Source organism: Lutra lutra, chromosome 3, assembly GCF_902655055.1.
Source record: "Lutra lutra chromosome 3, mLutLut1.2, whole genome shotgun sequence".
Classification (NCBI taxonomy): Eukaryota; Metazoa; Chordata; class Mammalia; order Carnivora; family Mustelidae; genus Lutra; species Lutra lutra.
This window is the reverse complement of record NC_062280.1, coordinates 74,069,114-74,093,975: the sequence shown is the minus strand read 5'-3', so window position 1 is coordinate 74,093,975 and position 24,862 is coordinate 74,069,114. Positions and strand designations below refer to the sequence as shown.

The 24,862-nt window shown below is 36.1% G+C and overlaps 1 protein-coding gene across 1 annotated transcript in view; it reads right to left on the bottom strand.

The window, feature by feature from the left end:
- Positions 1 to 24,862, bottom strand: part of AGPS (alkylglycerone phosphate synthase) — a 142,264-nt gene that overhangs the window by 4,959 nt on the left and 112,443 nt on the right. The window contains exons 17-19 of the mRNA XM_047722274.1: positions 21,461 to 21,550; positions 16,512 to 16,611; positions 14,201 to 14,258 (exon numbers count right to left, since the gene is read on the bottom strand). Coding sequence (XP_047578230.1) covers positions 14,201 to 14,258; positions 16,512 to 16,611; positions 21,461 to 21,550 — 248 coding nt within the window. The remainder of the gene's footprint in view (positions 1 to 14,200; positions 14,259 to 16,511; positions 16,612 to 21,460; positions 21,551 to 24,862) is intronic.

Here is a 24,862-nt window from a genome sequence, read left to right as displayed (position 1 = left end):
TCTCATTTATCAGGCTGCAGTGATACACTGTAGCATCTGCCATTTGGAACCTTAAATACCATTTCAGGCTCAACTGAAACCATCTTTGTGTCCAGTTCTCCAGGAAACTATCAAATTGTCATTAAAATTATAGCATGATACCCTTAGAAAGCAAAGTATTTCTGCTTGACTTGCAGAAATAAAAAAGTTTGCTGGAATTAAGATGGGGAAAAATGAGATACAGCAGGAAAAAAAATCTTAAATTCAAAAAGAAAAAAACTGTTTAAAAGAGCTCTAAAACCAGAAGCCAAACAAAACAGATTCTTATTCATGCAATCTCTACCACCAAAAAGATGTCCTACCGCGTCCTCCTACTAGCTCCCGAAAGGACAACTCACTACAATGCTTTAGCCTTGGTTTTGTCATCTTCAAAGGGATTAGAATCTATGAAGTCTTTCAACTCAAACAGCTTATGATTTTAAGCACTCAAAAAAGTTACAAATCAGTTATTTTCCGATTTGCTCCAAGGGATTTAAAAAAAAACAAACACAACTACTTTGTGAGTGATAGAAGTCGTATTATTATAAGCTCCCCACACGGAGGCAGCTCAAGGGAGAGGGGTGAAGAGCAGTCAATGTTAGTCTCCGTTATCTGTAATATAGTTTCACTGAATGTGTCCTGTGGTTATGGATGTAATTGTCCTGAAAAGACTGCAAACAACTGCTCCAACAAGATGGAGCACATTAGAACCTCAGCAGGATGCCCAACAGCTAGCTTGTCTGCCTGGTTTTACACCTCTAATAATAATGCAATTCCACAAGGAGCTGAACCATCCTCTGAGAAGCCACCCAACAGCCATTGCATATTTAATGAAGTTGCTCACCAAGCGCTGGAAAACAGAAGGTGCTTGGAGTGCATCATTAGTTCTGTCAGAAGGATAATTTACACATCTATCTTGTCAAATTTTCCATGGTTTATACTTTTACAATAATCAATCTAACATACATTTGATTAGTGAACTAGAAAATAAAAAAAAAAAAAAAAAGAAAAAAAGAAGTACAGGCAAAATGGCTGTGGTCCCTCATAGATGTATTTAATGAAAGAATTTAACCCCTTGATGGAGGAGGTCTCTGAGCTTCTTCCATCAGTGATAACAGAATTTGATCTGAGGTCAGAAATCATGGCCTATAAAATTAAAGTGACCAGGAATCTTTTTAGTTTTGCTTAACAATTAGGTCAGCTATACTGTAGGATAAGTGTACAGACAGAAAACACAGTTTAAGTAAAAGTCTTCAGCCTTCTAAGACTTTAAGATGATTAGGAGAAACAGTCTTCATAAAATGCTACCAAAGAACCTTTGGTAGCTATCGCAGATGAATCAGTAAGTGAAAATAACACCAAAATACCAAAGGCCAGGGGCGCCTGGGTGGCTCAGTGGGTTGAAGCCTCTGTCTTCAGCTCAGGTCATGATCTCAGGGTCCTGGGATCGAGCCCCACATTGGGCTCTCTGCTCAGCGGGGAGCCTGCTTCCTCCTCTCTCTCTCTCTGCCTGCCTCTCTGCCTACTTGTGATCTGCCAAATAAATAAATAAAAATCTAAAAAAAAAAAACCAAAGGCCATAATCTCAAAGAGAGATTACACTTCAAAGTAGATTACACTTTTATTCTAGAGCTAAACAACAACACTAATAATGTCCTTTGTACAATCCTTACCTGCACTGCATTTAGGCATTTAGAAATTAGTTGACTGTACTGGTCTGGATATGTTTAACACACATGTGCACAAATACATGTGTGCTTAAGCATTTGCAGAGCTCATTTCAGAAATGGAGGAAACGACACTCTGTCTTTGATGTAGCATGCCATATTGGAGGAGGGGAGAATGGATAAGAATAGCAAATAACAGGCAGCCGAAGACTATTTCAGCATCCCTTGCGTGTATTCACACGTTATTCATGACAAGACATTTATGTACATTCTTACCACATGAAGTTTATGCCTCTTTCTGAACCTGGGTTATTCATGACTACTGACTCAACTATGTTTATTTGACTTCTGATTTTCCAGAAGTATAAAGTATAAACACTAGAGCTACAAATGCCAAGATAGGGACCTTGTACTCCACAACTCACAATTATCCTATTGATGCCCAAAGTCTAAAGCCACGTATTTAAGGGGCTTAGGTATATTCTTAAAAATGCAAAAACTTGGGTGCCTGGGTGGTTTAGTCGGTTAAGCATCTGCCTTCAGCTCAGGTCATAATCTCAGAGTCCTGGGACCCAGCCCCACATTGGGCTCCTATGCTTAGTGGGAAGTCTGCTTGTCCCTCTCCCTCAACCCCTCCCCCTGGTCATTCTCTCTCTCCCTCTCGAAAAAATAAAATCTTAAAAAAAAAAAAAGATACAAAAAATACAGACCAGCTAAATGCTGAACGTTATCAAAATGAAGGGGAAAATTCTTTTTCTGCTCAAATTAAAGTGGAATTCACCTTTTTACAACTTAGTACCTAATTATGTGTATACAGATTGGATAAGACAAGTATTTTATGTTCCTCCACAATATACAGTATATTTTTTAAAAGTTACTTTTGGAACAGAGGAAATGGAAGCCTTTAGGGACAGCATTTGAAGTCACAAGTTCGACAATCCCTTTTGGATGCTTAAGCTCCAAGAAAGAATGTATTTTGTGGTACGAATGACCAAACATGTAAGGGAGTACAGAAGCACTGGGTGTGAAAACTAAAAAATGTACATGGTAGCCAGCCTAGTCACCAAAAATTATCTGAAACTACTCTTTGTGGTCTAAGGGACTGAAGGCTTCGCAGAAGCTACCAAACAGTCCTGCTTGTTTTTTTCTAAGAGTTAATTTATTTGATAGAGAGAGAGAGAGATCACAAGTAGGCAGAGAGGCAGGCAGATAGAGAGAGGGGGAAACAGGCTCCCTGCAATGTGGGGCTCGATCCCAGGACCCTGAGATCATGACCTGAGCCGAAGGCAGAGGCTTAACCCACTGAGCCACCCAGGTACCCCATCCCAAACAGTCCTGTTTTAAAAAGGATAAATCTTTAAAAAAAAAAAAAAAGGGATAAATCTGGGGTCTGCTGGCCAGAGTTCTTTTTAGCTAAATTAAAAACTTTTTGAATTATGAATCTGATTATAAGATTGCAAAGATTATAATGCTTATTTTAAAAAGAGATTATGAAACAGACTGTGTACATTTAGAAGATTACCAAAGCTAAAGCTCAGAAGTAGAACTTAGCCACAGCTAAAAGCACCTAACCATTACTATATAACAACTTATATTTTGAAAGTTCTAGTTTGGGCATCCTGCGTATCACTTTAGCACTACTCTATAGGTCAGATGTTAAAGAGAAAATTTCGACTTAGGTGCTTGTATGAGTGATCTGAGCATTAACTTTGTATTTCAAGTTTTAATTAATCCAACCAAACTACTGGTGGATTATGTAAGGAATCAGTGCTGGAATACATGTTGGAATCAGCCCAACAACCTCATGCCATTTGTGGTTCTGGCCCCATGAAACTTATTAGGTACTGATAAGAAGAGAGAACATGGACAACTTCCACTCTGAGGTGATCTGACTGTGATGACTTGCTTCTTCAGAGCAAGGGTTTCAACATGAAAAGAGGATGCACTTGTCCATGCATTCGTGCTACACAGCACATTTTTGTATGTGTTTGGTTCTGGTAGAGGTACATGCTGAATGTTAGCCAACAGATCTCCAACTGAGGGATGCTATCATCCAGGCTTTTTTTTTTTTTTTTTTTTTTTTAAAGATTTTATTTATTTATTTGACAGAGAGAGATCACAAGCAGGCAGAGAGGCAGGCAGAGAGACAGGAGGAAGCAGGCTCCCTGCCGAGCAGAGAGCCCGATGCGGGGCTCGATCCCAGGACCCTGAGATCACGACCCGAGCCGAAGGCAGCGGCCTAACCCACTAAGCCACCCAGGCGCCCCTATCATCCAGGCTTTAAAGGCACATGAGATGCGACTATGCCTATCCGAAAGTTTAGTTTTAGTGCTTTGTGGATACTTTAAGTCATGTTTCCATTTCTTTTTCAGAAATTCGACTTATTTTCTACTAATGAAATTTCCGATATTGAGATGACAAACACATGGATATAACAGGCTTTAATAAAGCAATTAAAATCTAATAGGATTTTTCTTTTATTAAATATTTAAAATGTCAATTTTTTTCATGCTCAGATTTCATCTGTGCAGTTCACACAATAGCTTGAAGGTCTTATTGATCCTTGAATAGGTCTTTAGAGATTATGAAATAGAATAAAAGTCTGAATTACTACGGCCAATAACAGATCACAGGAGATCCGTCTTCAGAATATAACCAAGTGATAATTCTGTTACACTTCCCCCACAGAGGGCTTGACACACTTGAAATTTAAACCCAAGTTGTCAATTCATACCTATACAATGGAGTAAGGCAAGTGAACAGGTGAAATAACATGAGATACATAAGGACAGGAAAAAAAAATAGAAAACAGCATATGCTCCTTGAAGACTAGGGCCATGTTTTATTCATTTTTGTGGTTCTGTGGTAGAACAGTGTATGTCACACAGTAAGAATTCAATGTTAGTAGACATAAAAAATAAATACTGAACCACAGTTATCTGTAAGTCCTGTTAGATAAGGAGCAGAAATTCAAGTATCTAGGGAAAGCTATCTGAGTTTCCTTAATTTCCATTGCTTCTATTTGCCTTGCACTTCCTATATTCTGACATTATTTCTTGGATATAAGCAGAGCTATTTATAGTAGCTAAAACAAGAGGTCAAAGAACCTAAAGCTCTTTCCTTCAAATCTCCAGAACTCTTTGGACTCTATCAGTGGTTCTCAATGGGGGCAATTTTGCCCTCCAAGAGACATTTTTGGTTGTCCTAGCTGGGATGATGTTACCAGCATCTAAAGGACAGAGGCCAGGGACGCTGCTAAATATCTTAAATGCCCTTAACAGTCTCCAGAACAAAGCACTATCTGCAGTGCCAAAATGAAGAATCCTGGACTATGTGCTTCCAAGGGGCTCTCTTAGAAGCCCAAACAGTTTCCATAAGGGTAACATACTCTCACTGTGACAATCAACTGGATTAAAGTGAACTTACTCTAAATTTGAGGCTACTGACCAAACTGAAATTCTGGAGAAAGGATAAATGGAAGTTACATCTTAGAACATCAACCACTGATGACAAATGCTACTTTATTTTATTTTTTTTTATCTATCTATCTTTTTATTTATTTATTTAAAGATTTTTATTTACTTATTTGACAGACAGAGATCACAAGTAGGCAGAGAGGCAGGCAAGGAGCGAGCGAGAAGCAGGCTCAACTCTGAACAGAGAGCCCAATGTGGGGCTCGATCCCAGGACCTGAGCTGAAGGCAGAGGCTTTAACCCACTGAGCCACCCAAGCGCCCCGACAAATGCTACTTTATTTTAAAAGTTAACTCCTAAAAACTTGAATTTAATATCTATTGAAAAAAAACCTGTAAGTCATTATTTGTGCCATTTTTCTACCCAATGCATGAATATATATATATATGAAATAAAGCTTAACAGCACTATCTGATACAACTCTCTTATGAAGATACAAATGTTCTTTATCTGCACTACTCAGCATCGTAGCTCCTACCCACATGTGGGTATGAGCATTTGAAATAGAGCTAGTGCAAGTGAAAAAATGAATTTTTAATTTAATTTTATTTTTTAAAAAGATTTTTAAAATTATTTATTAGAGAACACAAGAAGCAGGAGAAGCAGAGGGAGAGGGAGAGGCAGCTGAGCAAGCAGCCTCACTCAGGGCTTATTCCCAGGACGCCAGGAGTATGACCTAAGATGAAGGCAGAGACACTCAACCTACTGAGCCACCCAGGCACCCCATGAATTTTTAATCTTAATTAATTTTTTTTAAAGACAGAGAGGTAAGGGAGGGGTAGAGGAAGAGGAAGAGAGAGAATCTTAAGCAGGCTCCATGCCCCTTGCAGAGCCTGACAGAGGCTCAATCTCACAACCCTGAGATCGTAACCTGAGCCAAAAATCAAGAGTTGGCTGCTTAATGGACTTAGCCACCCAGGTGCCCCTAATTTTAATTAATTTTAATTGATTTAAATTTAAATAGCCAAAGGTAGCTTAGTGGGTCTTGTATTAGACAATACATAGCAACACTTAAAAAAAATTTCAACTGGGGCGCCTGGGTGGCTCAGTGGGTTAAGCCGCTGCTTTCGGCTCAGGTCATGATCTCAGGGTCCTGGGATCGAGCTCCGCATCGGGCTCTCTGCTCGGCGGGGAGCCTGCTTCCTCCTCTCTCTCTGCCTGCCTCTCTGCCTGCTTGTGATCTCTCTGTCAAATAAATAAATAAAATCTTTAAAAAAAAAAAATTCAACTAACATCACTTTTAATAGATTCACATCTGAAAATATCTATATGGTTTTTTCTGTTATATATTTTTTAAATTTAAAATCTATTAACTAACATATAGTGTATTATTAGTTTCAGAGGTAGAGTTTAGTGATTCATCAGTTGCATATAACAATCAGTGCTCATTACATCACGTGCCCTCCTTAATGCCCATCACCCAGTTACCCCATCCCCCACCAACCTCCCCTCCAGCAACCGTCAGTTTGTTTCCTGTAGTTAAGAGTCCCTTATGGTTTATCTTCTCTGATTTTGTCTTAATTTATTTTTCCTTCCCTTCCTCTACATTCATCTGTTTTTTTTCTTAAATTCCACAGGCAAGTGAAGTCATATGATAAGTCTTTCTCTGACTGCTTATTTTGCTTAGCATAATGTCCTCTAGTTCCATCAGCTTCACTGCAAATGGTAAGATTTCATTTTTTTTGATGGCTGAGTAGTATCCCACTACACACACACACACACACACCTACATCTTCTTTATCCATTCCTCTGTTGATGGACATCTGGGCTCTTTCACAGTATGGTTATTATGGACATTGCTGCTAAAACACTGGAGTGCATGTGCCCCTTCAAATCACTGTATTTGTATCCTTTGGGTAAATACTTCGTAGTGCAACTGCTGGGTCACAGGGTAGTCTTATTTTTAACTTTTCAAAGAACCTCTATACTGTTTCCCAGAGTGGTTGCACCAGTTTGCATTCCCACCAACAGTGTAAGAGGGTTCCCATCTCTCTGCATCCTCATCAACATCTTTTGGGTGTTAATTTTAGCCATTCTGATGGGTGTGGAGCAGTATCTCATTTGATTTGTATGTCCCTAATGAGCATTTGAAAATATCTATTAGAATTAACTGTTTGTTTATCACATGAAACTACAAAAGTTAATCATTCTCTAACAATCTGATAATGTAGTATAGACATTCAGACTAACAAACATCTTACTTAGTAGAGTCTTGGATATAAAATTGCTGGGACCTCTTTAGAGGTCCAAAGAGAAATATTAGTATCGAGGCCATCTATTCTATGATGGTGATACACCTGAGGGTGTAAGCTACAACAGGCAACTTCTAGAATTGTATACATGGAAAGGCACAGGGATCAATACAAGCTTTACAACAGATTTTCTGTCAGTTCTCAAATCTGTTTGTCCTATGATACAGCTGTAATAATTAAATGTTCAGTGAAATTATGGGTCAAATTGGCTGGTCTTGAACTCTATTTACAACATTACTTCAGTGGAAAAATATTAGTTTTGTGAGAAAAAGCCAGTTACAATGAAGGAACCAAAGGAAAAAAAATTAATTTAAAGGACAAAACAAACTTTCTGCCATATTATGGTAATCTGATACTCAATATTGGAAAGGCTATATTCATCTGGTAGGCATCAAAAGATCAAAATCAAAAAAAAAAAAAAAAAGATCAAAATCACAACCAGGATACTGATACTGATATAGTCAAGATACAGAACAATTCCATCACCACAAGGATACCGGTGTTGTCTGTTCTACAGTCACCCCTTCCCCACAACCGATCCCTGGAAACTGTTAATCTGTTCTCTATTTCTGTAATTCAGTCACTTCAAAAATGTCATAGAAATAGAATCGCATTGTATGGAATCTTTGGGGATTGGCTTTCTTTTACTCATCATAATTCCCTGGAGAATTACCCAAGTTGTTGCATGCACTGACAGTTGGTTCCTTCATATTGCTGAGGAATTGTCATGGTATGGATGTACCAACCACCAGCTGAAGGACACCTACACTGTTTCTAGTTTGGGACTATATAATGGGTAAAGCTGCTCTAAATACTCATGCAGAAGTTTTTGTGTGAGCCTAAGTTTTTAATAACCTGCTATACAATCCCCTGGTATACATAAGAGTATAATTGTTGGGTTAAATGCTAGTTGCATGTTTGATTTGATAAAAAACTGCCAAAGTGTCTATAGAGTGGCTGTACCACTTCACATCCCTTCCAGCAATGTATTATTGATCTAGTTTATTCATATCTCACCAGCATTTGATATTGTCACTATTTTTTTTTAAGATTTTTTTTATTCATTTATTTGACAGAGAGAGATCATAAGCAGGCAGAGAGGCAGGCAGAGAGAGAGGAGGAAGCAGGCTCCCTGCTGAGCAGAGAGCCCGATGCGGGGCTCGATCTCAGGACCCTGAGATCATGACCTGAGCCGAAGGCAGCAGCTTAACCCACTGAGCCACCCAGGCGCCCCAATATTGTCACTATTTTTAAATTTTAGCTTTCTGATATGTGTATAGTGATTTCCCTTGTGGCTTTAATTTGCATTTTCCTAATAGCTAATGATGTTGAGCCTCTTTTCATGTGATTATTTACCACCTATATATCCTCTTTAGTGAAATTCTTTGTATCTTTTGCCCACTTTCTAATTGGATTGTTTGCATCTTACTCTTGAATTCTGAGCATTCTTTTTTTTTTTTTTAAGATTTTATTTATTTATTTGACAGTCAAAGATCACAAGTAGCCAGAGAGGCAGGCAGAGAGAGAGAGGAGGAAGCAGGCTCCCTGCTGAGCAGAGTGCCCGATGATGATGATGATGATGATGATGATGATGATGATGATGCGGGGCTTGATCCCAGGACCCTGGGATCATGATCTGAGCCAAATGCAGAGGCTTTAACCCACTAAGCCACCCAGGCGCCCTGAGAATTCTTTATATATCATAGACATAGGTCTTTTGTTGGACATGTGGTTTGCATGTCTTTTCTACCACTCTGTAGCTCAACGTTTCATCCACTTATCAGAGTCCTCCACAGAGCAAACATTTTTCATTTTGATGAGATCCAATTTATCAACTTTTCCTTTAAAGGACTATACTTTTGGCGACCAGCTTAAGAACTCTTTGCCTAACTCTAGACCCTGAAGATTTTTTCCTGTTTTCTTCTAAAAGTTTTATTATTTTATGTTTTATATTTAAGTCCGTTATCTATTTGGAGTTAATTTTGGTATAAGATGTTGAAATGCAGGTCAAGATTTTTTTTTTTTTTTTTGGCTTATGGATGTTCACTTACTACAGGACCGTTTGTTGAAAAACTATATACTTCCTCTACTGGATTACTTCTGTATTATCAAAATCAGCTGGACATACTTATTGGGGGGGGCGCTTTTCTATTCTGTTCTATTGACGATGTTTCTCTCTCTCTTCCAACAGCACAGTCCTGATTTTACTAGAGCTACAATATTAAGACTTGAAATCAGGTAGATAGATTCCTATGACTTTAGTCTTCTTTTTCATAATTGTTTTTCCTAAGTGTTTTGGCTATCTAGTTCCTCTGTCTTGCCATATACATTTTAGAATAATCTTTAATGTACCTACTAAAAATTTTGCTGAAATTTTTACAGGAATCACATTAAACAAATAAGTAAATCTGGAAATGGCTGTCTTCACTACGTCAAGTTTTCAACCAATCCATGAACACGGTCTCTCCATTTATTTAAGTCTTCTTTGATTTTTTTCATCAATGTGCTATAATTCTCAGAATACTGATCCTGTATATATTTTGTTAGATTTATGCCTAAGTATGTACAAATTTTGTTAGATTTACGTTCACTTCATTTTCTTTGAAGCAACTGGAAATGGTATTGTATTTTAAATTTCGGTTTCTCTTGGGCGCCTGGGTGGCTCAGTGGGTTAAGCCGCTGCCTTCAGCTCAGGTCATGATCTCAGGGTCTTGGGATCGAGTCCCGCATCGGGTTCTCTGCTTGGCAGAGATTCTGCTTCCCTCTCTCTCTCTCTCTGCCTGCCTCTCCATCTACTTGTGATCTCTCTCTGTCAAATAAATAAATAAAATCTTAAAAAAAAAAAAAGAAATTTCGGTTTCTCTCTGTTTGTTCTTAATATTAGAAACGTGATTGATTTTTATGTGTGCTCTTAAATTCTGCAGTTTTGCTGATCTTGTTTTTATATATTCTTTGGGATTGTCTACATAGACAATTATGGCACCTATTAATAGCAAGAATTTTATTTCTTCCTTTCCAATATGTATGTCTTTTATTTCACACTAAGGTTTTAACAAAGGGCTTTAAAGCCAATCTTTTGCTCATTCTTTTGCGTCGTCTCTTTTTTACTTTTTTAAAGTTTCTGATACTACTGGATTCTGTTAAGACACAAACAAATAAACAAACAAAACCTTGGAGCAGCTGCCCCACAGTTATTCTCTGAACAATAGGGAAATAATTTTGGCTAGGTAAAAACACCAATATTTAAACTAAGACTGGTTTTATTTAATCAAAGAATTATACTTTCTGACAAGGACTTAGGTATAATATTAGGTAAAAACTTAAGTCATAAATTGAAATTAAGGACATGGCTGGTAAAAACTCTTTAAACTGACCAGCTCGTCAGTTATAAAAACAAGCACTATGAAGATTAAGTTAAGCAGGCTTTATATTTCCTATAGCCCCCAGTTCCCGACTACATCTGTTTTCTTTGATACACAAAACCAGAGTTAAAATAGCTCCATTTATCACAGTATGATTGTAGGCAGACAAATCAGCCTGTCTGTTTCCAGATAGTGAAAACAACCGTTATTAATCACAATTACAGGCCAAACCCTCTAAGAGAAATTGCATCAATATTCTCCCAACCGCCAGCCCTTCTACTCTTGAACTCAAAAATGGTACTGAGAATGTCATGACACTGCCTGAAGGTCAGTAAATAAAGATGACACTATGAGGTCAACTTGAGTTTTAAGTTCAGGATGCAAATTAAGGAAAATCTTTTCTTCACATAAAAAGAAGTGATCTCTCAAAAGCTCTGTCATTAGTTAAGTTTAGCAGGACAATTAAACCTATTCAATTTCAAATTTATCTAGAAAGGTTTCTGTTTTATGAAACTATACTGAACAGTACAGGATATTTGACATTTATAAATTAGATGATTAACTTTAAGCAGGAGGCATTTATGAGAGTAGACATTTTTGTATAGCATATTTTGTAGCCAAGAGTGTGAAGGAAATTTCTTTCATACAGATTATAAGAGAACTTCCTATAGAATGAGACCAACTGCAAGTTACAACTGAAAATATGTTAGGACAATTGTTGTATCATATACCTTAAATGTATGAATGTATCCCTTTCATATAAACTGTAATCCTTTCTTCAATGGTTAAGAATATAAACCAGAGTTTCCATTTGGAGTTGTCTATTGCTATTTTTTTAAGCCACTGTTTTTTTTTTAAAGCGCCTACTATATGCATGGCACCTTAGATGCTTTACATATCACATGTAATTCTTATAATAATTTTATTTTTTAAATTATTATTTTAAATGTATTTATATACAAGGTAGGTACTATTGGTTCTATTTCAGAAGAGAACACCAGCTCAGAGAAGTTATTTCCTTAAGGTCACCAGCTAGTTAAGTGCAAGAACCAGGAGTCAAATACAGATTTGATTCCAATGTCTATGTTCTTTCGCCTTGTTTATAAGCCTCTCAACCTTTTATTTGCTTTAAGACAAAGTTTGAATGGAACCTTATGTACATAATGCATCTATGGAAGAATACTAAAATGGCTGCTGTTATACAGCTGTAGAGAAATGCACATTACTTTACCCTACTTCTCTACTGAATAACTGGCTCTAATATATTTTCTCAGAAATATTATGGAATGAGGTGCCTGGGTGGCTCAGTGGGTTAAGCCTCTGCCTTCAGCTCAGGTCATGATCTCAGGGTCCTGGGATCAAGCCCCCGCATCAGGCTCTCTGCTCAGTGGGGAGCCTGCTTCCCCCTCTCTCTTTGCCTGCCTCTCTGCCTACTTGTGATCTCTTTCTGTCAAATAAATAAATAAAATCTTAAAAAAAAAATATTATGGGGGCGCCTGGGTGGCTCAGTGGGTTAAGCCTCTGCCTTCAGCTCATGTCATGATCTCAGGGTCCTGGGATCGAGTCCCGCATCGGGCTCTCTGCTTGGCAGGGAGCCTGCTTCCTCCTCTCTCTCTGCCTGCCTCTCTGCCTACTTGTGATCTCGCTCTGTCAAATAAATAAATAAAATCTTTAAAAAAAAAATATTATGGAATAAACTGAGCCTTTTCATCATTAAACATGACCCCATATTCAAACAAAGCCTGACCATTAAATATTTGAAGATAAATTAGCAATGAGACTATAGCCACTTTAATATGAATGATTCAAAGCTATTTGCGAATTTGCAAAACTGCTCCAAATTCTGTGAGCACTTGGGCACTTAGCCACTCACTTAACATATTCATTGAGCATCTACTATACAGAAGAGCCAGTAGTCACTGTTCTAGGGACTGGAAAACACAGTGATGAACAAGATAAAGTCAGTAACCTCACTGAACTTATTCAAATGAGGAACACAGAAACTAAACAAAAGAACAGGGAGGAGGATACCCCTAAGAAGCTGACATTTTTATCAGAGAACTAAATGATGGGAAAGTGAGCCATGAAAATATCTGGGGGAAAAACAAGAGAATGGAAGAACATTAGAAAAAAAAGAAACAGAAAAAGCCTTGCAGGCTTTTAAGATTTAAGGAAATCTGGGGATTTCCCCTTTGCAGGGGAAAAGGGGTTGGTATGTCTGAAGAATAGCAAAAAAGCCAATGTTGCTAGAGTAAAAAAGTAGTAAGAGATGTGGACGTAGAGATAGAAACATTTATATCCTTGAAGGTCCTGATAAGGAGTTTGGATTTTATTTTTAGTGTGAGGAGAAAGCACTGAATTTTGGGAAAAGATTACTCTGGGAGCAACAGAAATGACAGTAAGGGATCAAGAGTGGCAGTAGACAGACCAGCTAACATGCTACTGCAGAAGTCTCAGCAGGAAAAAAGAGTGATTTGAACTAGAATGCCCTGGTGGTGATGCTTTCTGGTAGCTGAGAATCATCAGCATATGTTTAAGTCCTGGGACTGAGGTAATCACCATTGGAGTGAACACAGAAGAACAAACTGGCTCAGGGAGGAGTCCTGGAGGACACTCCAATACTTAAAAGTTTAGAAGAGGGCAAGCTGGCAAAGGGAAAGCATCTTCATTTTACCAGCACACATGAAATATACTTTGTATTTAGGCTTACCTAGTTTCTTTTTCTAAGCACTAGAGGAAACCAGGTAGTTTAGAGTTTTTTCTATGCAGCTGTAATTTTTGAGCACACAGAAAACAAAAATATGAGAAATACAATAAAAATAAGATTTCTATTTAAATGAGGCAGAATCTTAATAAATTAATACATAATCAAACCTAGCTACATTCAAGTTCAAGTCAATAATTTCTAAAAATAAATCATTTCATCAAACTTGGGAATCTTTAAACAAATAAAGACCTATGGGCCTAGAACCTGAAAATGCAAATAAATTACTGAAGTTTTATTGTAACATGATCTGACCTATATTTATTTTGTTACCCGATACTGACAACATGTTAAAAACCTACAGTCAGGAAGTAAAAAAACAATCTGAAAGTCAAACTGATTTACATGTAAGAGCTCAGAAAACAATAAATGTCTATGATGCGGAAATTAAAATGTTGACTCATTTCCTTTTTAACATCTAAAGCATGGCAAGTAATTAACTTAGTGTCTAAATTAGAGAAATAAGATTTTATACTTTAAAAGAAGAACAGTAATGTTTAATATTTCTTCTGTGTGTTACCGCCACAACTCTAGGCTACCTCAATGACAGACATACAAACTCTCAAGAAATATCAGGTGCCCTCAAATTATGTACTGTTGTGGCTCTCCCCAGCACTTTATCAAACCAATTATTTTTAACAGTAGGAATATTAGAAATTCTACCTCCATGGTGATGCGACAGGCTCCCTCCATTAGCAAGGATTTCTTCTCTAGCAGCGGCCTGTATTTGGAAACAACACAACAAACAGTTGCTTCTTAGGTTTCACTTTGCAGGGAAAGAGTAAAACCCAGCTCCCAAAGGAGGCACATACTTCCTGGGTTAAATAACAAACTGGAAGTCTAATTTTCCCTTCTCTGGGGTTAACTACATTTAAGAAACAGTTAAAATATGCAGCCTAGCTTTTTTTTTTTTCTATTTTTTTTTCTATTTTTTTTTTTTCTAGTGAATGGTCACAATGTCTACAACAGTCACTTCAAGATTCTAGAAAACAAAAAGAAGAAAAATGATCAATTCAGCAGCACTACATTGTTAATAATAAAAAAAAGTTTTATGAAGACAGTCAAGTCCTACTCTGAAGTAAACATCTCATTATACCAACAAATGTTACTAACCCACATTTATTTTAACTGCTTATTTTAACATTTAACTGCTTATTTTATGTCTACAAAAGTACAGTAAGCAATCTACCTGCAGCAACTCATTTATTTTCCACTACAGCCTTATGGAATAATTACAATTATCCATATTTCACAGACAAAGAAAATGAGGCTTGATGGTTAAAGTGCTCACCAAATATCATAAAGTGGGCATCAGACTCAAAATCACTTGCAAAGCTACCAGAGATCAACCGGAAAAGCCCTTATGAAGTTTTTTTTTTTTAATTTAATTTTATTTTTTCAGTGTTCCAAGATTCACTGTTTATGCACCACACCCAGAACATTTCATAGGTCAATTCCCGGGACAAATTATGGTCAGACCTATTTAAGTGCAAAAAAACCCCCTTATTTTCTCCTCCTAACATGTTTGACCCTGATTAATCTCCTTATAGAGCATTAAGGTTAGAAAAATAAACACTTAAAGGAAAATAGAGAATGACTGAAGTGCAGAGTGGAAAAAAGGGAACAGAAGTAGAATTACATGCAATTCATGAGTATATACCAGCCATGAGATGAAATAGCTACATGCCTAGAACTCAGAATTACTCAGGTGTGTATAACTATCAGGAATTAGGCCAGGGTAGAAGAGGGCCCAGGCAGGACAGATGGACCACATCTCATTGCAAAGTAACTTATATAAACCCTCATCACTGAGGATTTAGGGTTTTTCAAATGAATCCAAAAAATTCTAGCATTATACCTTCTAACAAATTATTTTAAATAACTATTTTAAATTTAACAAACTACTACATTAATTAAACAAATAATTTTAAATAAGGCAATAACTATTTGAAATTAGTAGTGCTTAGAGAATTGCAGTTTGGATCAGGGAAAAAGGAATAATTTCACTCTTGCAGTACAGTAATACAGGGACAGGGCCTTTGAGTAGTCAGAAGGCAACCAAAACACTGAAAGGCTAAACTGATGGAAAAGTATCTGAACTTTTGGGGGTGATAAATACGTTCATTATTTTGATTGAGGTGCTATTTTCACAGGTGTAAACATATGCAAAGCTCATCAAATGCACACCCCAAATACATGCAGTTTTCTGTATTTTAATTATACTTCAAAAAAGCTCTTAAAAAAAAAAAGGCATAGGAGACAGCCAACCAAACCCTGCTACCGTTTGAGTCTAAAAGTGTGGCACTGAAAATCATTGCATGGTGCTACCTTTGGCAGGCATGCAATAACACTAAGACACTAGGTTTTAAACACTAGTTGAAACGGGAGCACACCTAAGGTTTTAACAAACCTCAGTCTCTTCCCAGTTCCTCCATAGTCTAGTCTGTCTCCTCAACTCTAGGCATACTTGTAATGACAATTGGAATCTTAAGGCCATTGAAGGAATGTTAACAGAAACTAGCAGTAAATGAACCTCAGTGGCCTATGTATAGCTATAGCAAACAGAAAATTTTAAAACTAGAATGAGGATATTACAGCAACAAAAGGCAAGAACATCAGGGCTGCTGACTGCAAGTGCAGCTGCCGTCAGCAAATGGATGAATTGCCAAAGTGATATCAAGGATTCCTATAGTCCTTCGCTATTTAAGTTAATCAGGTTTTATATCCTGTAAGGAACAACCAAAGAATCACAGGTTACAGAATATTAATTCTAACATCTCTAGAGAATATTACTTTAAACTCACAATTCAGTATACAACTCAGTGCACCAAATATGCTTCTCATTTCTATGAACTGCCAACCAGGTAAGCCATTGAGTGATTAAAGAGAGTCAAACTAAAATTCAGAAATTGATAGGAAAGTTTATTTAAATTAATAAAAGAATATAAAAGTATACTCATGTATGCAAAATTACCTCTGTTTGTTCAAACACAGTCAGTGGGTCACTTATTCCCCTGTAGTTAAAGGCAAAGTAGAAATAGATACATGCACCTGCATCGTACGTCTGCGTCACCCTAAAAAACAAAGAGATAATCCCCACAAGACTTTAAGTTAAGTGAAATCAGATTTAACATTTAGAAATGTAAAGGTAAGATCATTTAATTTGCTTAAGCCATAATCTCATTCTCTACCTAGACTCTTAACTCCATGGAAGGAATGGAGATTGGGTGGATGAAGGAAACACAGGAACTATCTGTACTACTTTTAACAACTTTTTTTTAGTAAATCTGGATTATTACTCAAAGAATTTAAAAAATTAAAAACAATGTATATTTCTCCAATTGATCTGAAATAAACAAAAACTCTACCTCCTCAGAAGAGACTGGTTTGGTTTGGTTTTGTTACAAAGTATAGGGAAGTTAATGAAGTCCCCAAACAGACTAAATGGGACTTGGTGATCCATCATAAGCCTTCTAAACTTGCTCAAAGTCAACAAAATAGGCATGAGAACATAAACCTTGGAAATAAGAGAAATTTTCAAATACCAAAAATGATCAGGCTGGGTAAAATACAGCATCTTCACTAACTTCATATTAATAATTATTAAGAACTTTGGAAACAAATTGAATGATCAGATCAAATGCAGTGACAAGGCTTTAAAATACTGTCTCCAAAGGTTTTACACTCTAGGCCCCATATGTGCGCATGTTGTATGTGTGTTTACAAACGATACCAAGCACATTAGATTATTAAATCATATATATGACATATATCTGGGCTTTCAAAATGCAATTAGGTGAAGCATTTAAAAGAGAGCTAAGATAATCATAGTCAGATCTGTGAGTGCAATTTACAGAGGTTCCTACAAAGAATTTAACAGAAGGAGCATACAGAGGAAATACTCTTTTTACTACAACAATACAAACAGAATCTAATCTAAAATTTTAATGGCCTTTTAGGCCAAATGTTAGGTGCCTCAGAACAGAAGAAATGAACTGTTTAACAATGCTACTGCCAATTTGCCAGCTGTGTGTTTCTTCTAGTGTTAATTCACACTCATAAAAAAGATCTCTTGAATGTTTACATTTTAAGTACCAGATTTACAAAGTTTAAGAAAAACTGGAGAACAGTTTTAACTATGAGGGCACTATCATTTAGGAGTAATCAAATTTAAATACACTGAAAGGATACCTGAATGAAATGAGTTGATAGCAATTAGTAAAATATGTATCACTCATATTTGAATCAATATCAATAAATAGAAAATACAACTAAATACTAACAGAGCATTGCTACTTTCCAACAAATCTAGGATCTATACCACAGAGTTCAGTTTCAATAGATAAACAAGCTTCTAAAAGTCATATAACAAAGCTTCACTGATCAGTAACTCAAAGACAAAGTAAAAATAATAAAAAACATTTTTTTGAAAACCTCAGTTTGGATCTACTTCAGAAACTGACTCAGGTCTATATCTTTTAATAGAACAATTCTATCATTTAAGACACTTAAATACCAACAGCTTCCAAAATTATCTGGACAAGTGATAGCATGCCTGCCAAGGTCATTATATTATTCTTTAATTTCTAATAAATTTTTGGAGTTCTTATGTTAGACTCACTGGCCAGGAATTCCTTCCCATAAAACTTCAGAAAATTTAGGAGTAGAATTTCTATTCCAGTATAAAGTACATTTTAATAGACAGAAATGAAATAAATGAACCCAATAAATACACCCTACAGCTAATTATTTTCCTTGGGATCTTTGATTTCAATGAGAGCTATAATTATTTCAAGTTAATTTTAGAATAAATTTTTAAAAATAGTTTAAAAAATGTATTTCACACATTCAACATTTACATTCAACACACAATAACCTCCTTGGCCCACACTATTAAGCAGCTCAAATCAAACTAAACTAAAATCAAACTCTGGTTAAACATTAATTTTATCAAGTATGAGATACAAGAACTATATTTAAAATTCCTTACCAAAACCATTCAAATAACTAGACTGCACATTCTAAATTTTGGTTTTATAAAATGATCACAGAAGCTGAGCATTTAAGGTTTTATCAGAAAATCATTCTTAAAAAAAATAGCTGCTTAATAAATGACATATGTCAAATTTAGTCTATCTACCTACAATACATAACAAAGAGCCTTAGTTAAAGCCCTTATGAGTTCCTTCTGAAGATCCTAGACTTGTGCTATCCTGAGGGCAGAATATTTTACTTCCCAATAACTTTCAGTAAGTAGTGGTTTGTCACAGTGATATTCTCATAATGGAAGGGGAAAAGTCTGGACAGAGAAATAGGGAGGTGGGGCAGAAGAAGGAAGAGGGGACAAAATCTATTAAGTCGCTACTTGGTAAAACAAAGGAATAAAAAAATTCTCAACTACAAAAAAATAGATTCCATTATTTAAAGTATTTCAAATTTTACTGGTAACAAATAACTTTTGGATTATTAGGCCTGATTTGCTTTCAGTATTACAGTAGGAGGCATGACAGACCAGACCACCAAAAGAATTAAGCATCAATTTGGGTTCATAATATAAATGAACAGAAAAGTTTTTCTTAGACTTTAAGATAAAAAACTTACTTTAAAAGACATCGCCAATTAAAAAAGAGAGAAAGAAAGAGAGAGAGAGGAAGAAAGAGAGAGAGATAGAAGGAGAAAGAAAGGTGTATATTGTTACACCTTTATTTGGAGAAGTTCTCTCCAAGATCAGTCACTAGGCCACCAGCAGGTTTATCAAGTTATAAGTTCTTTATTGTACAAAGCAAGGCTCCGATTTTCCCTTCCTTTAGATATCAAATGACCAGTCAATAATCCACATTTTGAGCTTTTATGTTTTTAGATTCATCCCCAAATACACTTGTTCTAAAACATGTTAATACATAAATTAATACACAGGTTCAGTACTTCCTGAAATGTCATCAAACCCTGATATTCTCCCTCCCACACAGAAGCCAAAAACACATTTTCGAGTAGATCTTTCAAGCTGACATGAACATTTAATGTCTAAGAAAGAGGCTTTCCTCAGATCTCATGTTAGAATTTTGCTTTCTTACCCTAGCAAAAGAATAAAAATTTAGCAAATTCTGAAAGATATCTGTCCCAAAGGGGGTAATAAGTAGAACTAAGAAATACAATCTGGTAGTAGGGAAGTATGAGATGAGGATATAAAAGATAGAAAAAAGAAAAAAATCAAAAGAAATAGCAGTCTGAAAAGCATAGAAATATTTGCAGTCTTACAAATGAAATATATGCAAATTATCATGCTACATTAAAATATTAAAGAGGACTTAACAACTGGATGCCTTCATGAGGATTTGTCATTGGCGAAGAAAAACAGTACCTAAATTTCCTTCACTAGCACTAGTATAGGTTGTCTACCTCAAGTTTCATGTAATGACCTCACAACAATTCAATGGCATTCATATAGCCCTTCACATGCCCTCTCTCACACTTCAGACTCACAAGCTCATCGAGTAGATGGTATTACACTGCCTTACTAACGATAAACTCTGAGCTCAAAGAGATTAAATTACTAATAAACGGCAAAACAGCGCCTTCACCTGTCATACACATGTAGTGTTACAAAACAAAGAAATTTAAAAGTAAACAGGAAGTTGCCATGGCCAAACAGCTGGTCAGCAGGGCCTAGTTCTCTAGCTGGATTAGGCCCAGGTCTGCCTTCCCAGGCTAAGATTAAGTGATTCTGAGCAAATCAGAACAAGCATCACAAATAGAAATGTACAGAAATGGTATTTTGGTGAAGCATATCTGTTGTTTAGAGTCCCGCATCAGGTACACTTAACAATAAGGATATAACATTATTTCCCAAATTACCTTAACTTCTAATTTTACTTCTATTGTAATTTTTGTGTTTATTTCTATAATAAATATTGAATTACATTCCTGAAAACCACACACACACAGGAGAGGCAGTTATGTAACACAGAATGTTTAAAAAATTTTAAAGTGCTAGATAACTACTGTATCATTTACTTTAAGGATCCCCTTCACATAATCTCCCCTAATTTCCCTTTATTCTCCATTCCAATTAATTCTATAACTTCACAGATAAGTCAAATGCTTGATTCAGTCTTCATATATTTAATTTTCTGGTGTTTTATACAGGTCTTTTAATAAGAAAAGATTGACTACAAAGTGCCCCTTCTCAAGAAAAACCTCCTTTTGGACTGCTGCTATCTAACAAAGAGGACAAGACTTTCAGTTAACTGCCCACTGTGGAAGATATCAGCCACACGGAGTGTTTTAAATTTAAATTATTTGAAATTAAATAAAACTTAAAATTCAGTTCCACAGTCATATTTCAACAGCTGCACAGCCACATGTGGCTTGTGGCTACCATAACAGACAGGGGAGACAAAGAACATTTCCATTGCCGTAGAAAGATCTATTGAAAACAACGACTTAATCTTTATTTGGGTATTTTGCTCCACTCATTCCTTTATTCTATGCCCATTCATTTAATCAATAACAAAGTGGTTAAAAGCACCTTTTGTCTATTGAAGAAAAAGTTATGTTGAGTGTGTATTAAATTATATTTTCTTGAATATATGTGTGATTTACAGCTTCAGTGAATGAAGAGGGAGTCCTTTACTTTTTCTAGGAGCTCCAAGGTTTGGCTCTGCACTATCATGCTGTCCCAGTAGAGGAGAAGGCTCACTCATGGAAAGGTATTCTACTCCTAAAGCGCTAAGGACTGCTTTAAAATCCTAGGCACAATCCTAAGAAGGTGGCAAAAGGGAAGTTTAGGAAAACTTGCTAAATGGAATAGACTGAAGATATTCCTCAGTTGGCAAATTACATTTCTCCACTAATTAGAAAATGTGGGTTGTTTTTCTTTTCAGGGTAAGTAGTATAAGAACAACAACAACAACAACAACTCACCTGCAGGTAGAAAGAGGAGCAAACTGAACACCCTTCTCTTTGCATTCCCTTGTTATTCGCTCTTTTACATTTCTGCAGAGATCCACAACCCTAGAAAACATCATTGAACACAATATGAAGTTTTCAAAAAATTTTCAAAAATGTGAATAAATGCTCGTTTACCTGGCATCCTTCCACTTATAACTTCAAAGGAGCAAAGTTCTTCCCTTTTTTGCCATAGGAAAGACAGAAGTCAGAAAAGCATACTCAAGCCTCCTGAAGGCGGTTTCTTATATTCAGGCAAGCCCAATTTCAAAATAAATTTAATTACAAGATTTAAAAAGCTTTAAAAAAGCCATAATGAACACGTTAATGAAAATTCAATTCTGGGTTTATAGGAATACCAACCTGTGTCCATGTCTAAAACATTTCCCTTAATATAAAAATAGTAGTTATGATGCTATACCAAATGTCCAATAGCTTACTGTCAAGCACCAAGCTAAAATACAGTTCAACACAGACTTACTGCACATGAACTATGTGTAAAGCTATGCTAGATTGATATTAAAAGTCAATGAAAACAGACAAGTAAGAAATAGTTCTTAAAGAGAAGAGGGGATTGATAATATTCAAAATGTCAATCCTTTTTTCTAAATTTTAAATAAACTTTTTATTTGAAATAGTTTGGGATACAGAAAAATCACAAAAACAGTACAAAGAGTTCCTCTTTTCCCAGTATCCTCTAACATTAACATATTATATTAACCATGACAGATTTGTCAAAACTAAGAAACTGACCTAAGGACATCACTATTAACTAAAACACACACTATATTCATATTTCATCAAATAACAAAATTCATTTTGACCATGAAATACTGTTGTTTTAAAATATGAAGGTATCCGATTTCTTTTGTTCTTTAGTGTTTTTTTTTTAAATAAAGAGAACCATAGGCTTGATTTACTTATTTATTTTTTAAAGATTTTTTTTTTTTTAAGATTTTATTTATTTATTTGACAGAGATCACAAGTAGGCAGAGAGGCAGGCAGAGAGAGAGGAGGAAGCAGGCTCCCGGCTGAGCAGAGAGCCCGATGCGGGTCTCGATCCCAGGACCCTGGGATCATGACCTGAGCCGAAGGCAGAGGCTTTAACCCACTGAGCCACCCAGGCGCCCCTACTTATTTATTTTTAAAGATTTTACTTATTTATTTGATAGAGAGAGAGAGATAGCGAGAGAGGGAATACAAGCAGAGGGAGTGAGGAGGGAGAAGAAGGCTTCCTGCGGAGGGGGGAACTGGGCTGGATCCCAGGATCCCGGCAAGGATCATGACTTAAGCCAAAAGCAGAAGCTTAACAACTAAGTCACGCAGGGGCCCCTTGTTGTTTAGTTTTTGATATAATTTTTAATGTCCTATTTGGGAGTGGAGGAAATCTAATGGTGACGTATCCATATTTGGGGAATAAGCTCAGAAAAAAAAAATGGATGTCAATCAGAGGTTCTAGGGTGGAGATCCAGAGACAAAAGATTTGACAGATAAAAGATTAATCTATTTTTTTTAATATGAGCTGTAACATTTTGTCATTACTACATATTCCACTTGTTTTGGAAAATAAAGCTTCTAAGGGACATAGAAGCCACCTTATTCTCCAATAAACACTCTGGCTACATACTGACACTGACTGTATTTTAAATCTTGGTCTTTTTAGAATCAGGAGAATAGAAAAGATAACAAAGAAACTCAAAAGGCTGGGCCATCTCTAGTCTAAAGACTGATTTGACTGTGTGAGAACCAATCTGATTAAAAAAACTAATATTTACATGGATTATGCTTTATTAAACACATTAAAGTTACTTATATTTCCAATAAGAACAAAGAATATACATTAAAATATAAATATGGGATTTTAGTATTTTATTAGCTACTGTAGTAGCATGTCAAATTTTTTTTTTTAAGATTTTATTTATTTATTTGTCAGAGAGAGAGAGGGAGAGAGAGCGAGCACAGGCAGACAGAATGGCAGGCAGAGGCAGAGGGAGAAGCAGGTTCCCTGACGAGCAAGGAGCCCGATGCGGGACTCGATCCCAGGACGCTGGGATCATGACCTGAGCCGAAGGCAGCTGCTTAACCAACTGAGCCACCCAGGCGTCCCTCAAATTTTTTTTAATATGGTATCTGCAAGCTTTATAAATTCTGATTGATTTTATGAGAGTTCCAGGCAAACATGATTTATCAAGTTTATCTATGCCTCAATTATGGAATGATAGGATATATGTTTTTAAAATACCTCTTGTAAAAGTATTTGGATTATTGGAATTTATTGTGTCATTATTTTGAAAATCCAACTTATAAAACAAATACCTGAAATATAAATTAAAGCTACTAAACTTTAAGAGCTACAGGGGTTAATAAAGATTAAAAATTTATAAACAAGTTCTTTACTATGACTCTAGAAGACAGATTTTTTACATAGCATTAATTTGTTACATAACAATAATAATAACCTACAGTAGTAGTAAGGAGGAGATGGAACCAAGAACTTGACTGACTGGTTAAAAGCCTTAATGGGATACTTTCTGGAAATGATTTATACAGAGGGGCTCTGAAAGCATTCTCTCATCGAACCTGTACACAGTTCAGTCCATTTGGACTGATCATCCTATGGGAAAGAAAATAACTGTGTATACTTTCAAATTCTTACCTGACCTATTAGCAAATTTAACCCTGTTGACTATTTCCTACTTGAAAAAAAAACTGCCTTGGGCTTCTCTCACATCACTGGTTTTCCTCCAAATCCTCTGGATATTATTTTCTTTTGCTAGCTCTCGTTTGTATGCTCATCCCTTAAATGCTGGGATTCCCTGGAATTCACTCTCAGGCCCTCTTTTTTTTTTTCCATTCACCTATACTACCTATAAGGGTTTGTATTTACTCTCTTGGTTTTAATCCCAAGTCTCATGCCAGTGAGTCTCCAAAATCTTTAAATCTCCAATTCAGACCTTTTAGACAGCTATTTTTATAGGCTGTATTCTTAAACCATTCCAGAGTTCACTCATAGTACTCTGCAGAATATTCATTGAGCACTTAACAGGTATAGCCATTTTGCTAAGGTTACTGAGAAATACACAAAAACTACTAAGACCAATAATCCCGTAAGAGACTTATGCATGAAAAGGCCTAGCAATCTACTAATGTGTGAGAGTTGAAGACTGATCCCATGGGTTTCTGCTAAACATGGTCTCTTCCTAGCTAAATGTTTGAAAGAAAAAGCAAGTTGCTGAATGGGTAACAAGTAACTTTTATGTCAGGAATGTAGCTGCTTTCCATCAATTTTATTTAAGAAAACTTCAGCTGATGATATTGTTTCAAATGAAAACAAAACAAATATATAACCCTGTATAAAAGATATTGTCAGTGAGTAAA